The following is a 17,051-nucleotide window of genomic DNA, read 5'->3' as shown; positions in this document are numbered from 1 at the left end:
ACTGTATTACATATTTAACAATGAAAAAGCACCACACTCAACACTTTTTTTTTTTTGTAACATAACTGCGTGCTTTATTGAGATACACAGTAAAGCAGTAATATAATACAATAGTAAGGCATATATTTGGTGAAGTCTGATATGTTGTGAAAATGCAGTAAAACTGAAGTTTAAAAAAATAATTAGTAAATGTTACAGTGTTGGTGTTAAAACACAATCTATCATGATACTCAAGTAAGAACCCAGTACCTGAAAACAATGACAGAACATGCCACATGATGTTTATGCTTCAGTTACATTATGATTTACAGTTTAATACTTGGTGGTTATAAAGAACACGAAGTAATGTCCAAATTATGCTTAAAATGTAGCAGTAAAGCTCTCAATTTTTATTCAAAATATTTTGACAGACTCACTCCAGAACTAATGTCTAAAAGATAAAACAAAAAGATTAAAATAAAATTATGCACTCTATTTACCTCTGCTTTTAGAAGGAAACTCAAAACCGCTTAGTAGGAAGTAACACAACCCCTTGTGTTTAATCATGGTTAAACAAACAAACACACAAACAAAAAAACCAAACTTGTGGGTAAAGGAAAAAGTCCGGTGTCACAGGAAGGAAAAAAATGCAAGACTAAAACCGAATCTTCAGGTCGTTTTGTTACCTTAGAGCTTTGGGTTTTCTTGTGGAAATTACAACGGGGGGAAAAAAATCGAGAAAAATGTTGACACAGGAGACAAGTGGGTGAAAGCATGTGTGCACGATTATTAGGAACACCCCAAAACCAAAGTGAGGTAGAAATAGCATGAGAAGCCATGTTGGATGTTAATCATCATTAATAAAATAATACACAAAACCCACTCCCCAGAAGTTAACACTTGACCTAAGAGGTAACAGATTTGCAAAATAATAGGTCACACGGTGATTTCTATTGAATGAATGATTTAAAAAAAATGAAAGGCTAAGAACACGAAAGAGTAAAGCTTGTTCCTACCAGTTAGTCCTCTTGGGTTATTCTTTTTGAACAATCTTTGTATCGTTAACCTTCCTCGTCCACCAGCCAAGGGTTTGGAGTACTTTTCGGAACGCGCGAATCCGTCTCCGTTCCCCCTTACAAACCTGTGTGGAACTGCTTGTAGAGAAATGTGAAGTAGGGCAACCAAGTTCATGGGCGTGTGGGTGGATATTTAACAGTAACACACCGTGATGAGGCTGTCTTACACATTTTCCCGAGGGTTATTTTAAATGAAGTCTCGTGGCATTTAAAAACTCATTGCAATGGGGAAAGTCCTTAAAAAGAAAAGAAAAGAAAAGAAAAGAAAAAAACCCCTAAAATAACCACTGCTGTTTGTGAGAAGAGGGCAGAGGGGATTCGTTGTAATTACCAAGATCTCTCAGTGTGGTTAGGAACATTCATCCAGCCCTTTACTTCAAGAGTGGCCTCCCTCCCTCGCAGGGATCGGCTGGCAATCCACAGCCTTCCAGCCCTACCAGAAGGATCTCCTACTGTCTGCGAGTGAAAAATATCTTCTGATGTCGTGACTTCCGCTGAAGCATCGTTAAATGTAGATGGTGGCCTTGCCAGCGGCCGGAAGCCGAATGTATCAACTAACGGATCACTCGGACACAGTTAAGTCCTGTGTATTCATTCACATGTCCCTTTGCAAAAATTCGGTACCGTCGCTGTCAGTGGAAAGTTGCAAATGAGAAACATCTGGGGCCCCAGACAGTGTTTCAGTGTGGTGGCTGCCCCCTGGTTTCAGGCTCCAGGGAGAAGTCATTCTAGACCAAGCAGGTAAGCCTGCGGGACCAGAGGCAATCTCTTTGCATTAGGAAGTGGCCAGGTCATTTGAACAAGAAATGTCAAAGGTCTCCAGAAATTCAGATCTGTTTATCTATATCCCTCCAGTATTTACATACTTCTAGACATATAGATGCAGAAAGCGAAAAACCACAGCCAGTCCCACTCGGCCAGCGATTCCAAAAAGAGCGCTGTGAAGTAATCATCTGGTGGTGTTAGAGGAAGTGTCCTATCTTTAATATGCAAGAAAAAGAAAAAAGCATGGATTTCATATGGATGTCACGCTAAAACGATGCAAAACAATGCGCTGCCTCCAAGTGTGTGTGTGTGTGTGTGTGTGTGTGTGTGTGTGTGTGTCTGTTTTTAGGGGTTTTTATAAACAACTTTTTTTTTTTATAAAGCACACTTTAGTTTACAATCTTTCTTTATAACTGTTATAAATTTTTAAACAACCCAAAATGCGTTCCATATAAAGAAATGGCAAGTTATTTAGCTATCAAGATTTTACATGTAGTTTTCTTATAACTTTTTTGTACAATTGCATAGACGTGTAAAACCTGCCATTGTTAACAAAACAATAACAGACTTAGAAACTACTGAAATCTACAGTATAGTACCACTACCCTTCACAAAAATATAGATTTTTTTTTTTTCTTGTAAACTCTTACTGTCTAATCCTCTTTGTTGTATGAATATTATAAAAACCATGCGGGAATCAGGAGTTGTAAAACATTTATTCTGCCCCTTCTTCATCTGTCATGACTGACACTAAGGACTCCATCGCTCTGCCCAAATCATCTGCCAAGTGGAAAAGGCTTCCTACATTGTGTCCTGGAAAACAAAGAGAAAGAAAGACTTGACACTAGGTGCAGGGAACAGGAGCCTGACTCTCTGCCGTTCGGGAAATCCTTCCCCGCTTCTAGGTGAAGACAACACAGAAGCCGCATCGAGGTCTTACACGACACGATTGGATTTGTCACCACTTTCCCGGAAGAAGCAAAGCCTTGTTAATGAAGCCATTCTGCGTGGTTAGTATCGGCTGACTACCGGATCGGGCTACTGGGGTCGTTGGCGTGGACGAGTGTCAGAGAGTGCACTCATCTTCCCCATGGAAGGATCTAGCAAAAGGATTGCACGGGGAAGCACAAGGTTCCCTTGATAACAGGAGTGCTGCATGATGGGGTGTCCCTTTTCCACCTTGTTGTGGGAGATGACGTACCGTGTCCTTGTACTCCAAGTTTTGCAGTCCCAAACCACCGCCACCCCGACTACCTCCGCTGCCACCGTGACTCTATCTACCGCCTTTGCCATTATCATGGCCACCACCGTGACCAAGACATGGAGTCTTCACTTCGGTGCCGTCTCCAGCCGCTGCCTCCTTCCGAGGCCACGGGAGAGGAGGCTGTTTGCTCTCTGCTTTTACTGGAATTGGAAAACAAACTCTGGACTCAACCTTTTGGGATATGAACCTTTGAATCTGGAAGCTGCTTCTTAAAAAAAAAAAAAAAATCCCTTTTCATTCCAAATTGCTCTCAAGCCTAATTATGATCCGACCCACATGCAAAGCATGGGCTTGGGGATCCTGTGAATGCGTTTTTTGTTCTCCTCCTCAATGAGGGTGGACTATCAGAACAGCCTTTTGGTAGTAATGTGACATGACCTAGCATGAATCCCCCAGCAGGGAGCACAAAAGCCGCAGCGTCTTTGGTACTCTGTGGCCAAATTCAGATGTGGAGTCAGATCATCTGAGACCGAGTTTATGACTTGCCTTTTCATACGTGTCCCATATTTTCATGTGGCTGATTTTCATTCGCGGACATTAGTAAATCATTGTACTCTTGGAGCACTGCCTTTGGAACCAAAAATGCTTTACTAGGCTATTACTACTTTGCCATGTATCGACCTTCTATACATTATCGGTGTTAGACTAGGGCGGGTGTTCTGCTCTCATATTTATTTCAAGAGACCTAGCATTTTAGAAATCCACATGACAGAGGGACGCCCGCGTGGCTCAGTCGGTTCGACGTCCGACTTCGGCTCAGGTCGTGATCTTGAGGTTGTTGAGTTCAAGCCCCACATCGGTCTCTGTGCTGACAGCTCACAGCTGGGAGCCTGCCTCGGCTTCTGTGTCTCCCTCTCTCTCTGCCCCTCTCCTGCTCACGTTCTCTCTCTCTCTCAAAAATAAACGTTAAAACAATTTTTTTAAATGAGAGCAAGGGGGAGGGGTCTGCGGAGGATTTACAGGCAGGCACCTGCCCAGCGATGGCACCAGATCAAGTTAAGACTTAGAACAAACTGAACACCATTCTGCCACTGACTTGGAGGTGATGAAGTTTGTAACTCTCGTGGAGCTTTGTATTAACGCGAAGAGTTCCAACGAGAACTGGCTGTTTAAAAAAAAAAAAAAAACAAAAACAACACTCTGGATGTTGGTTGAGGCTGCAAACAGAAAAACTTGGAGCAAAGCAGGTGTACCGTTCCTCGAGTGAGCCAGCAGTGTGGCAGTCCTCAGTGAAGCACGGAAATCACCTTTGGCTTTTCTAAACCATACAAACTGCTGGAGGACACGGTGGGCCCCTGGCTGCTCCTTAGAGCACAGACACTTAACTGATGCTGCCAGGTTGAAGGGCTTCCCTTGTATATGTTTTTTTTTTTTTTTGAGGTTATTTATTTATTCTGAGAGAACAGGCAAGGGGCAGGGAGACAGAGAATCCCAAGCAGGGTCCACGCTGTCGGCACAGAGCCTGATGCGGGCCTCGAACCCATGAGCCGCGAGATCACGACCTGAGCCGAAGTCGGACGCTTAACCGACTGAGCCACCCAGCGGCCCCCTCGTATCTCTTTCGGACTGCCGGGAAACCCAGGGAGATCTACCCGATTACTCGTGTGGACTACCTGCAAGTTTGCAATTGCTTGCAGTCTTCGCAGCTATCAACGAAGCCAGGAAAAACAAAACCCTGAGACCCTTACAAGCTGGTAAGTGACTAGAACTCAAACTATTTCTCATCACCCACATCCAACTAGGGGCTAGCCCACCTGGGAGACAGACCATGTATTACAAAACACAAACCGAACAGGGAAGAACTCCTTTTCCCCGCGGGCTTACTGATCATAATCAAAAAGTACCTATTTTACTTTAGCTTGTGTGCTAGGGAACATGGACTGCAGTTCGAGAGGAAATGCGCTCATGGATTATACAGCCACGTACGTGTCGCTTCTACTCCTTGCAATGGTGTTCAGTTTACTACCCGGAAGGCAAATTCTCGAGCCTCTCCAGAGGCATCACTTCTAGGGGTGTCTGCTATTTAAAAAGTTACTGGGTAAAAGAGACGTCCGTGACTCTTAAATACACCACGCCCACGCCCACAAAACACCAGGTGGCCTGTAACCTGTCTGGACGGTCTACAGGGTTCACAAGTGCCCTCACGGCTGTCCCTGTGCTAGAAAAATGAAGAACGTTCAGAGTCCCCTCACCGCATCTGTATTCTGCCTTTGGTTGCTTTATTTACAAATACCTGTTTCAGCAGAGTAATGACTGCAATGTTTTTCACGGAGGTTTTCATTAGAGCCAGAAAAAAAAAAAAATTCTATCTCTTTGACAAAATACTGCCCCAAAGAATCATAACTCAATCCCCCGGAGGCATAAAACTACAGCTTGATAGGGATACAGAAAACAGATTTGGATCCTGGTTCTATTATCCATGTGTGGAAGGCAGCACATTAGTGAGGTCATTAATTTTACCTGACAGATTTTTCTGAAGTCAAAATTAAAATCTCGCACTAGGAACGTGAGGGGCACTGAAAAGCAGGCAGGATTTAGGGGTTTGCAGTCAGCTTCAGGCACGAGTTGACATAAAAATACGTCTGTAGAAAGTACTGATTTAATCCATTCTTAAGCAAGGATTGTTGAACACAAGGGCACCATGCATCGAACATTAGGGCGGTTGTGTGTTTTTTCCAAGTTGGCGCTAACCACAACACATTTAGTCTCACGAGCCACCACGGCCGGAGGGAGTCGTTTTCCACAGTGATTGGAATTGAGACTTTCTGGCAGAGATCCAAGACCTCAGTAGCAATCTGGCACCCTATTTGTTAAAAATACAGTTCCCGAATAAATGGTTCGCATTCAGTTGGCCACAGCAAGGCCAGAATACTGCAGTGACGTGCGTGTTTTTCTTCTCTACAATTTAATCTTTGAAAAAAAAATATCTAATCTACTGTACACGTGAGGTCATTTTGGTAGCACTAAAAAATCACTCCGGTTCTCTGGATTTCTGGAAACTTGTCTGACTCGAATGTACAACTCAGGTGGTAAAGTTTCCAAATGCCCGTGTGACTCGAATGATAGGTATTGCTGGCCTGTTGTAAAATTCCTTCACGAGAGAAACACGTTCAGGGTGGTCAAAATTCAGGTGCAACTTTTCATAGCACGTCAAAATCAATTGTAAGGGGCACTTACCATAAGAATGAACCCAAGAAGCCTCACATAAGAAGTATGTGAGCCAGGCAAACGGTCAGGAGCATTCACTGCTTCACCAACTCAGGTGTCCTCAGTTTCTCCTCCCAGCCTGCCACTCCCCCCATCCCCAGGACCCCACTGTCCCAAGCCTTGGAAGAAAGCATGGGTACAGACACACCGAAGGACCGTTCAGTTCATTAGACTTGCATGGCATGGTGTTGGCAGACTTTCCAGTAGGACTCCTTATGTTTAAACGAATCCGGGATGACTCTTGGCTATCCTGTCGCTAAGGATCTAGAATCTTCTCACATGAGAACTCTCTACCTGTCCAACCTGTGTCCCGGAACAGCATAGGTTGGCGCTACCCATCAAGGACCTTTCCTTCTCCCATCCTTCACGCTAAACTCTAGGTAAGGACAAGCTTGTTTCACTTGAGCTGTCCTTCAACACTGTCCTCCAATAGCCGTTGATCAGGTAATGCAATGTTGAGACAATGTTTCTGACAGAAGCATGGAGGAGCTTTGCCTGTCAAATCTCAAGCCACGTTCAGTGAGAATACTGTATCTTACCCGCTTCGAACCCATCAACAGGCGCTTAGAAAAAGCCTCAAGTCTCCAACATTCAATTTTTATCCCTCCTTGGATGTGTTCTGTCTGGTTCCAAATGCCAGGGAGAGAAAGCGCACTCTCGAAAGGGCCAGTTGAGATGACACGAGCCTTTCAAACACCATTTGCTAAGGCGGCGATGAAGACTGAAGAGTGTGGCTCTGGGCCCAGACTGCCTGGATTCAAATTCTGGCTCTGTCATTTGGGACACCCTGCTTGCTTACTCTCTCACGGACTCAGTTTCCTTATTTGGACAACGGGGTTAATAAGAGTACCTACCTCACAGGTTTGTCATGAAGATTACACTATGAAAAAGATGGCAAGTGCTTACAACAGTGCTTGGCCCAGTAAGTGCTCAAAAAAAAAAAAAAAAAAAAAGGTTAGCTGAAGTGGGAAAGGAGGGTGGGGATGAGGAAAAAGGAAAACAAAAACAAAACGAACTCATTCTGGAAGAATAAAAACCAAGGGCACTGGCAGAAAACGCTAAGGTCCTGGAAGTAGGCAGAAACTTCACGACTCGTCGGTTATGTTCAAGGCTAAATTCATCGTTTTGAGGATTCTGTTCGTGTGACAAATGGCGAGAGACGATGAACTGCAGGATTCCAACCTGGGGACCACGCAGGGCTGCCATTTTAGTATATGTGCTGCCGAAGCGAGCACGAGGGCTGCCATTTTAGAGAGATTCCTGCTCCCCCAACCCCTGCTCCTGTCGTCATGGTGATGACAATGGCGGTGAACATTTGAAGAATGTTCCTCATGAGCTGCAAGTGGAGAGGTGACTACCGTCCTTACGGGATGACACACTGTAGTACATACATGCGCGTGCACACACACAATTCTTACACAAGCGCCAAACATAGAAAGCGTGATGAGACACACAGAAGCCATGGCCGTGAGCCTGAATCTCACTAACCTCTCTCATTGGCTTCCCAGGGGTATTTCTTCCTTTAATAACGGGAGAGAGGAAGAGGCAGAGATATCAGAAAGGAAAAAAAATGCATAAATAAACAGTTTCATACCCGTCTTGCTGCTTTTACCAAACAAATGTTGAGATGACAATTCATTTATTCCCTTCTGGAAAAAAATAAAAACCAAAACAAAACAAAAAAAATCCGAAAGACACATCCAGTCAAATAACCTTTACATACACTTAAAATCAGTGTAAACAGATAACATGATCCAGGAGACATCACTTACAGAATCCATAGAATTCATGTGTTAAACTGGATGGAAGCGAGCACAGCGGAGAAATCTGACTAAGTGAGCCTTGTTTTCAAGGACGGCTTTAGAACCTCAGGCTGCACGTCCAACAATCCCCATCTCGTCACTCTCAACTTCACAACTTACTGGCACGTGAACAGCAGCTGACTGCGTGTCCCAAAAGTCTGCACCCCAAATGCGAGGCAAAACGCCACAGAAGCGAGACTCCATCCCCTTGGGACAATCTGTTCTGTCTGGCAGAGGCCGAGCATGCCCAGGATGATGGGGGGTGGGGGGCGTTGGAGAAAAGAGAAGGAAAAAAAGGGCGGGGGGGAAGGAGAGGAGCCCCACTAATGGGCAAGCCACAGAGCCAGATCCGGGAATGAGCCTTCAACTTCCTCCCCATAATTCGGCAGGTAGCAGGCGCCTTGAGAGTCAGTGGCAAAAGACCCAGTCGCCTTGTTTGTTTTATGGAATCCTCCATGGGTATGCTTAGTTTTGGAGAGTAGGTTCTGATAAAATCTTGTATGATAATATCCATAAGTGGACAGAAAATTCGGGACCTCTGACCATACCCAGCAGGTCTTGGGCTTGGAATCTCCTCTGACCACGAGGGCCTTCGGGTGAAATACTGGTTTTCAAACTTCGACTTGAGCAGCGAGACACATCTTGCGACAGTCTGAGGTGAAATCCCAGAATGCAGGACGGAGCCACGAGAACCCCTAGTACGTCACCTCCTTTCCCCCGGGGTCCACCATGCTCAGGGGCCGCAAGGACCGAAACACCCCACAACGATGTGAGGACTACTCGTGCAGACCAAAGAAGTAGGGAACTTCTATTCCAAAAGAAATCGTTCCAAATTCAAGGTCAGGGTGTAAAACCTCTAGTACGCATTTACAGGTTCTCTAAGTAGGACTCTCCGTCCCTTCCTCCCTCCCTCTTTTCCTTCGTTCTGAATTTTCCCACGTGACTCCCAAGATTTCTTACAAGTATGAAAACCGCACGCTCGACCACGTAAGCATGGCCAAGGTATTCAGGACGTTCCTCAAAGCAGGGAAGAGAGAAAAAAGGGCACTGGCTCCTCAGCAGTGGGTGTTGCCAGTGGTAGGCCCAAACCAGATGACAGGAAAAAGGAGAGGGAGGAGAACCTCCTTTCCTTCTTGATAGTTCAAAAGAGTCCCAGCATGAGTGACTTATCCATTGCTTTGGACTCCTTGAGCAAGTTTTTTGTTTTCTAATCTTTCTATTTCACGGTTATACTGTCTGGTGGTAGAATTTATTCCCTTCCCCTACAGGGCTGTGAGTCCTTGAGGGCAGGGCCCACATGTGGCTTAGCCGTCCTCTCTAGCTCCAATAACGTCTGCACCCCAACACTATGGGCATCTGATAAAGACGGGCTGAAATGAATTAGTAAGGTAGCCACGAGATCACGGTCAAGAGTTCTTTGGTGTTTTAGGCAACTTGGCCTTGCCCATTACCGTTTAACTTGCGTCCCAAGGGCTGGTAACTTATACTGGCTTGTAACTTGGGTCTGTTTCTCAAACGAAAGAGCCTTAGGAAAGAGTGCCGTTAGAAAGTAACGGCATTTAGTCTCAGAATGTAATTATGGTTCCTGGAGTGATAAGGGTTACCTGTCTTTATTCTACGCCAAGCCATATTCAGAGCTTGGTATCTGCGGGTCATCACCGAATATGCAGCAAATGACTTGGGTTTTGCTTCGGGCACTTCTTCAGAAACCACGTTTCACGTACAACGGACCTTCCAGAGCTACGTCAATCCTAATCTCTTTCACAATCCGCCCTCATCGCTTGGGTCCCGATGTGCTCATTCCCACAGCACAAAAGGAAGTTCCGCTTTTTGTTTAAACAAAGTTAAAACAAATAACGTTTCCCACTGCGGTGGACTAGTTTCTCCAGTGACAAAATACAGGCTAACTGCCTGCACCGCTTCAAAATATTCTCTACCGGTAAAAATAAATAATAAATAAAAGCGCCAGATAAGTTTTATTTCACAAATACATTCTTCGGAAATGAGTTTCCTGAGAGCTTCACTTAGGCTGTCCATCTGGCACTGTGATATGTTGTCAGGAAGTGAATCAGGAGTAAAAGGAAGTACACTGGGGGAAGTCCTGAGTCTGAGTAAAGGGCTCGGTCGGGTCTGGAGAAGTCAAGTTTCCTCCCGCAGTATGAATTTGAGATGATTCATCCTTTAGGGTCAGAATCCCAAGACGTTACCACTTTGGGGGTAACTTCAGCTTTGTAATCTCAGTTTACCAACTGTTTTAAAAAGCTCAGGAAGAACGAGCCCCTTTTTTAGGGTTCCTGTTTTATCACAAGCGAAAGAAGATTCAAACGGCTATACTTTCAGGCTTAAAGCACGTGTGGTCTCTGGTGAACGTGGACACAAATACACACGTCCATCCAAAAGCACGGTTCTGTTGAGCTGAAAGTTGACCAGCACTGAAGTGTGTTAACTGTGCGTATGTAATGAGCTTAGAATGGACCGCAACAGTGTAAGGCAGGGGTCGGCAAGCTGTGCGTGTCAGGGGCCAGACGGTGAATATTTTAGGCTTTGCAAGCCACCCGGTCTGTTTAGCAAATGTTCAACTCTGTCGCAACTACTGCGTCCTTGGAGTGAGAAAGCAACCATAGATAGAGCATAAGTGAAGGGGTATAGCTATGTTCTAATAAAACTTTATTTAGAAGAACAGGGAGTGGGCCAGGTTTGGCTCCTAGCCTGTAGTTTGTCGGCCCGTGGTATAAAGGGCTAACGGCTCAAAATGCACGGAAGCTAGAGGGAAACAGAGTGGTGCCTGAAAGGGGGCACACGAATGCTTCCGTCTTTATGCTGTTCTTGCATAAAAGAACCACAGACAAGACTTGAATTTGAGAAGATGGCAGGTTTTGTCAAGCTGTTGGGTTGCTAATTTAGAGGCATCTGACAGAATGCGTGTGGGCTTTATGGAGGCCTGGGTGACATGAGAGGATGGCGTGGACGTTGGGGGTAAAAACGCGGCACACGGGTCAGCAGGTACGAGATTGTACAGGCAGCAGAAATGCCTGCACAGCACTGTTAACTGTGCTGTAAATTGTCTTTATTGCAGTACGAGCTTCTCTCGAATCCTATCGTTCGTTAATTAGTATAGAGCGGCACCCCATTTTTAGAGAAGCCAATCCCATACCACTGACAAGGGAAGCATTTTTTCCGTAAATGCACATACATGGAAAAACGCTTTTGTTAGGATGCGAGATGCTCAGAGACATAGGGGCGAATCACTGAAATTGTTTATTTTTAACTGATGTCTGTTGTTCATTCTGCCCATGTACTGTTCCTATAGAATGGTGGAGAATCAGAAAGTGTCTTATAGTAGATAACGATTTTTATTACAGTGGAATTCCACTTCTACAGATACTTAACAGACGGAGGGACGTCTTATTGGTAGATAGAGAGATCCGATAGAAATTGGCTAACGTTCTGTGTTTAATATACACTGAGCCGCTCAAATCCCTCAAGTGGTTGTGAATAACTAACTCTATCCCGAGATTCATCAGGAAAGATATCACCACAAAGCTAAACATGCACGGGTTCACACCTTGAACGCCCTGAAATTTATATTGGCTAGGAGGCAGGCCAGTGCTGGCTAGCAGTTTTTTCACGAGCCGGAGGGGCACGTAACCCCCTGATTAATTCGGGTAACAGTTCAGCAAGGCCAGCGAGATAAGATCAGGAGCCTAATTTCACTTGGTGAGTGGCCATGAGCAAGGCACTTGGGGCTTCCGGGTACTTGTGGTGAGAAGGCGAGGTGAGGATTTGTGGATACCTTAAGACTGGAGCCTGAAGTCAAAACTGTGGCCCACGGCAACAAAAAAGCTGTAAACGGATAATGCAAAACAACTCCCCTCTCTATATACGTTACATTTATGAAAAACATACTATTCTATTGAAAAAGTCTTTTCCCTTGGTGGCAATTATCTAGCAGGGTTAAGTAAACCACGAGGTGGTAGTTAACAGCGCATTTCCACTAAATGTCAGACCTCTGGCTCCGGCATCTGTCCCGAGTTACCCAGACAGCTGTCCGAAACAGCTGTAGCAACCGTGAACTTCATTCATCCTAACACAGCAATGGGAACACGGGTGGCCGACTCAGAGTAAAAGTACAGCGTCCTCTAAGCTATCAGGAAGGTCTTGGCAGAAACTTCCACGGTAAAATGTTTCCAATAAGTGTAACTTTCTTTTAAAAAAGATGTTCATCTGGGCAAGGAAAACCGAGATCACTTGGATCGCTCTTCTTTAAACCACTGCGTCCGAAAATCAGTTTAGTGGGTTGCAGCCAGCGTTTGATTTTGGAATCAATAAAGCAGAGACACGGTGTGCGTTCTACGTAGTATAGGAAGCAGTGCTTCGCGAAACTTTGCTGATCTTCGTACGTATATGTGACCAGACACATATATCTGTGGCGTATATACATGGTGTATACGTATGTGTTTCTGTACACACATACACACATCCAATGTATCTTACATCCTTAATCCAGTTTGAGATGTGAACTGTTTCTCTTACTATGGAGAGTGGTCAAAAAGGTCAAAAGCCACTGCTGTGGTTATCAGAAGTGCTCAAATGACCCTCTGAGGCCTTTCCACGTACGAGAGCCTGTAATCCTGAGATGTTAGGGCTCAAAATGCTCTTCTCGGTATCAACCCAACGTACCTACTAGCTGGTAAGATGCGCCCACTAAAACCTACTGTATATATATTTTCCATCCTAGTTTTCTAATGATGAGACTTTTTATCCAGTTGAACTTGAGGGAAACAAGCTGTGATACTGTGATTTAGAATGAAGAAATGCGTATTAGGTCTCAATTCCCTTTCAGGGCACAGAGCTCCTAAGACCTTTGAAAAGTTCCTCTGAAGTAATGAGGCAAGTCTAGGAAAACACCTAAACGTAGGGGCTGGGTCCCAGGGAAGCCAACCCCGGGTTTAGGGGCGGGTGGAACTTTGAGCCTTACCCCCTGACCTCCGGGGAGGGAAACTGGGGGTGCTGGAGACTGAGTTGCCTCACCACTGGCCAATGATGTGATCAATCACACCTTCGGAATGAAGCCTCCCTAAAAACCCAGGGGGAGGGAGAACTTCTTGGGTCGGTGAACAGTGGAGGTCCTGGGAGGGCAGTGCACCCCGAGAGAGCACGGCACCTCCACACCCTTGCCCCACGCCTTGCCCCGTGCACCTCTCCCGTCCGGCTGTTCTGGACTTCCGGCCTTTCGTAATACACGCTGATCTAGTGAAGGAAGCGTTTCTGAGTGGTGTAAGCCGCCGTACCACCCCAGAAGTGGGTCACTGGAACCCCTAAGTCTACAGCGGGTCAGAAGCCCAGGTGAAGGGGGAGGGCAGTCTTGCGGGACTGAAGCCCTAAACTTGTGGCATGTGATGCTCTCTCTGGGCAGATGGTGTCCAAATTGCTTGGTGCCGTGAGAGGAGCCCCCACACGCTGGAAATGGGTGCGCAATAGTAGGGGCTCAGTGGTAAGGCCTAACGTGGCAGGAAGTAGCAAAAAAAGAAGTCAAGGTAACAGCATCGCAGAAAGAACGGCCAGATCTTCATTGCTTTCCTCAGGAAAATAAATGACTTCTCTCAGGCTTCCGGCCTACTGTTAGGTAGGAACTCAGTTAAGGGAACTGGTCAGACAAAGCCTCCTTATCCTCTGAGAACTCACATCAGCACTCGGTGGAAGGTATGCTTCTCTAAGCGCGAAGTGAGTAAACGCTATCGGGGTGGCCCGAAGCTCCCCCAAGTTTCCACAGAAGTAGATCACCATCACAGAAGTAAATTTAACGTCAGAGGTGCTAACTGCCACATAAATCGGAGGAGGTAAATTTGCCCTCTTCCAGGTGGCTTCTTCCATACCCGTGTGGTATCTAGCTTCACGCACTAAAAGGGGGGGGATGCAGGGAGAGTGTGCAAAGGACTTGAAGATAATTCGGATGGGTCACAGGCCCAGGACACAAAGGCTGCCTGAAGGGAAGCGGGGCCATGGGCCCTTCTATGGCCTCCACTCGACTCTAGTTTAAATGTGGAGGAGATGCCCAGGGCATCGACGAAGCAGCCACCAACTTCCCACAGAGCAGGTAAGCGAGCTTTCATTTTAAGGGTCTGGGACGAGGAAGCCGTCTGTGACCTTCAAGGGATAGGACGGCGTCAACGAAACGTGTGCTACGTGTGGGGCCCAAAGTTCTGGCTGTGTGAACTTGAGAAAGACCCTCACTGCGCCTGAGGCTAACCCCTCTTATCCAAAAGGGTGCCTCTGGGATTCCCTCATGTCTTAGAGCCCTAGGTCAGGGCAGTAATACTATACTTTAATGTGAACTTCGGAAGTCCACAGTTGACCGTAAGCGCCTCGAGGGCGAGGGATCTGGCATTTCTTTGCATCCCTAACACCTCCAGTGGTCCAAAGTTAGGTGCCGGTAAAAGCTGGCGGGATAAAAGGGAGAGCATGTGATTGACATCACACCAACGTGTGGTCTTCTCGTGAACCATGGCATCTAGGGACAGAAGACCGCTAAGACAGTCAAGATGGAGGTGGGGGTGGGTGGAAGACAGCTGAGATTTTTAGGTGTTAAAATCAACACATCAGAGGCACTCAGCAGGGAAAAGATGGCTGGTGCAGACATTTAAAATTAGCTTCCGCCAACAGTTCCTTAGCAACGCTCCATCAGAACATTGGTGCTTTTAATGTGCACCGTACAACGTTCACGCATACAGCAAAGAGCTAGGAACCGGCCACCGGGGGCTGACCCTGAACAAAAAGATCAGAAAAACACAGGACTCAAAATACCCTCCTCGTGGCCCTTACGGAGAGGAACAAACAGCCAGATTCTCTGCTACCCTTCCCTCCGGGGCTGCCCACGAGGGATGCCGATCCCTGCCCACCGAGACTCGTGTCCTCCGCTTTGGCTTGTCGAGGTGTTCCATCTACTTGCTTACAGGTGACTGCAGCCATTCTTTTTATTCATTGAAGGGAGGGGGGTCGGTGACTCTGGTTTATGTCACAAAATATGTCAAAGTAAAATATGTTATGTCAAAGTAAAATAAACACTCCCAAATGCTAGCAATGGGAGCCAAGTACCTCCTTGGATGAAGGAAGACATCTGAAGCTCCTACAGGCTAGTGGGAAAATCTGGCGGGGGTAAAATGCTGCTTTTATAGGAGGGGCAAAATACGCAAGGTCAAAGTGACGCTGAGAAATAAAGGCATTAATAGAATTAACATCTTTCTTTACAGAGATGGTATTCTACCTAGGAAAGTGAAGTCAACAACAAAGTAGCATACAAAGAGTTCACTGTACCTGTACTTAACAAATGGGGTAAGATACAATTTTTGAATATAAAGGGCATCAGACTGGAAGGCAGAGTCCCCCCCCCCCCCCCCCCGCAACCATATACTAGGCCCGTTCTGGATTTCACCGTATCGCGCGTATCGACTGTGTGTCCCCGGCAAAGGTGCCATCGGGGCATGAATTTCTTTGTAAAAGTCACATCATCGTTGCTCTTAAGAATAAGCTATCTTATCTCATAATTAACGCTTCAGACTAATGCGCAAAGCAAGTAAGATAACGTGTAAGTTGATAGTCTTATTTCTAGAGACAACGCTATTATACCGGTGTTTGAATTCAACCAGCATCCAAAACCAGTCAATTCAGTCATCCAAACCAGAACTCGACACTCAACAATATTGTCTTCGCACAATGACCCCAGACTGGCACTCTGTCAGCAAGTGCCTCCTTAAACACGGGAAATACGTGGGCTAGGGTACAGAAACGAGGGGTCTAATTCCAGTAGGAGTGAGTTACTTGCACGTCGTGGGCCTTACCTCTGGAACTAGGGAAGGAGTTGTTGAGCTGTTCCATCACTTCCTCTAACCCTGTGCTTGTGTCCTGGGGAGGACTGAGCAGGTCTTCCTCGCCTGAACGAAAGCAAGCACACATAATGGCCAGTGACGCTTACGGAAAACAGACATTTTGAGAAAAAGCCCACGGTCCCACTTAAAAAGTCGGGGTGCCTGGGGGGCTCATTCGGTAGAGCATGTGACTCTTGATCTTGGGGTCATGAGTTTGAACCCCAGATTGGGTGCAGAGATTACTATAAAATACAAAATAAGGGGTGCCTGGATGGCTCTGTCGGTTAAGCGTCCAACTTTGACTCAGGTCGTGATCTTCCGGTTTGTGGGTTCGAGCCCCGCGTTGGGCTCTACGCTGATAGCTCAGAGCCTGCATCGGATGCTGTGTCTCCCTCCCTCTCTGCCCCTCCCCCGCTTGCGCTGTCTCTCTTCCAAAAAGAAATAAAAACATTTTTTAAAAAATTTTAAAAATGTTTAAAAAGTCATTTTAGAATCATTTCCATTTGCTCATAAATAACATCAATAAAAATAACCCCTCAAGCTGAATAATTGGGGAATGACTTCTTCAAGGGAAGAACTCCATGCGGGGATCTATATTCTGGTCTTGGGAGAAGGAAATGGTTTACCTGTTTAGAAGCCAAGATAAAATCGACCTAAGTTTCTTAGGCCCCATTAATAAAGGTGAAATGTTTTCCTTTGTAACGAAAAAATTATTAGACCCTTGCAGTGTGCCTGTTCGACAAAAGGAACTAAGAACGTGACATTTTGCCTGCACTTTAGGAAGGAAAGGAAGAAGTGGAGACAGAGGGGTTTTCTCCACTCTTTCCTTTGACATTTAACCAAAGGTAACAAATAAAACTCAAGTACTTTTAAAGTCCAAGGAAATAGGGAGAAATAAAAGTTGCACGTGACCTATGTAGGGCGTGAAATATTACTATTCTAAGGACCGTGGATACGAAGGATACTGGGGAGTAATGTTCCTTTCCTCTTTGTTACACGGGCCTGCTTTATCATCATCGTGTTTTTGGAGGCTTCTAAAGGGGAAATTGTGTTTTGTTTTTTTTTTCCTTCTCATTTTTAAGAATCTGTTTAC

The 17,051-nt window shown here is 45.7% G+C and overlaps 1 protein-coding gene across 24 annotated transcripts in view; it reads right to left on the bottom strand.

The window, feature by feature from the left end:
• Positions 1–354: 354 nt before the first annotated feature.
• Positions 355–17,051, bottom strand: part of DMD (dystrophin) — a 2,111,713-nt gene continuing 2,095,016 nt past the window's right edge. For 16 of the 24 annotated variants that reach the window (XM_053892047.1, XM_053892044.1, XM_053892055.1 and 13 more), the window contains 2 exons: positions 15,932–16,024; positions 355–2,633 (listed from right to left, as the gene is read on the bottom strand). In XM_053892047.1, coding sequence (XP_053748022.1) covers positions 2,536–2,633; positions 15,932–16,024 — 191 coding nt within the window. In that variant the 3' untranslated portion in view covers positions 355–2,535. Of the gene's footprint in view, positions 2,634–7,779; positions 7,812–15,931; positions 16,025–17,051 lie in introns of all 24 variants that reach the window. The other 8 variants (XM_053892050.1, XM_053892052.1, XM_053892058.1 and 5 more) reach the window with 1 other exon arrangement.

The sequence above is a fragment of the Panthera pardus genome, unplaced genomic scaffold, assembly GCF_024362965.1.
Source record: "Panthera pardus isolate Hobbes unplaced genomic scaffold, ASM2436296v1 HiC_scaffold_27, whole genome shotgun sequence".
In the NCBI taxonomy this organism is placed as follows: Eukaryota; Metazoa; Chordata; class Mammalia; order Carnivora; family Felidae; genus Panthera; species Panthera pardus.
Note: the sequence above shows the minus strand (reverse complement) of the source record. Positions and strands in the feature narration are given on the sequence as shown.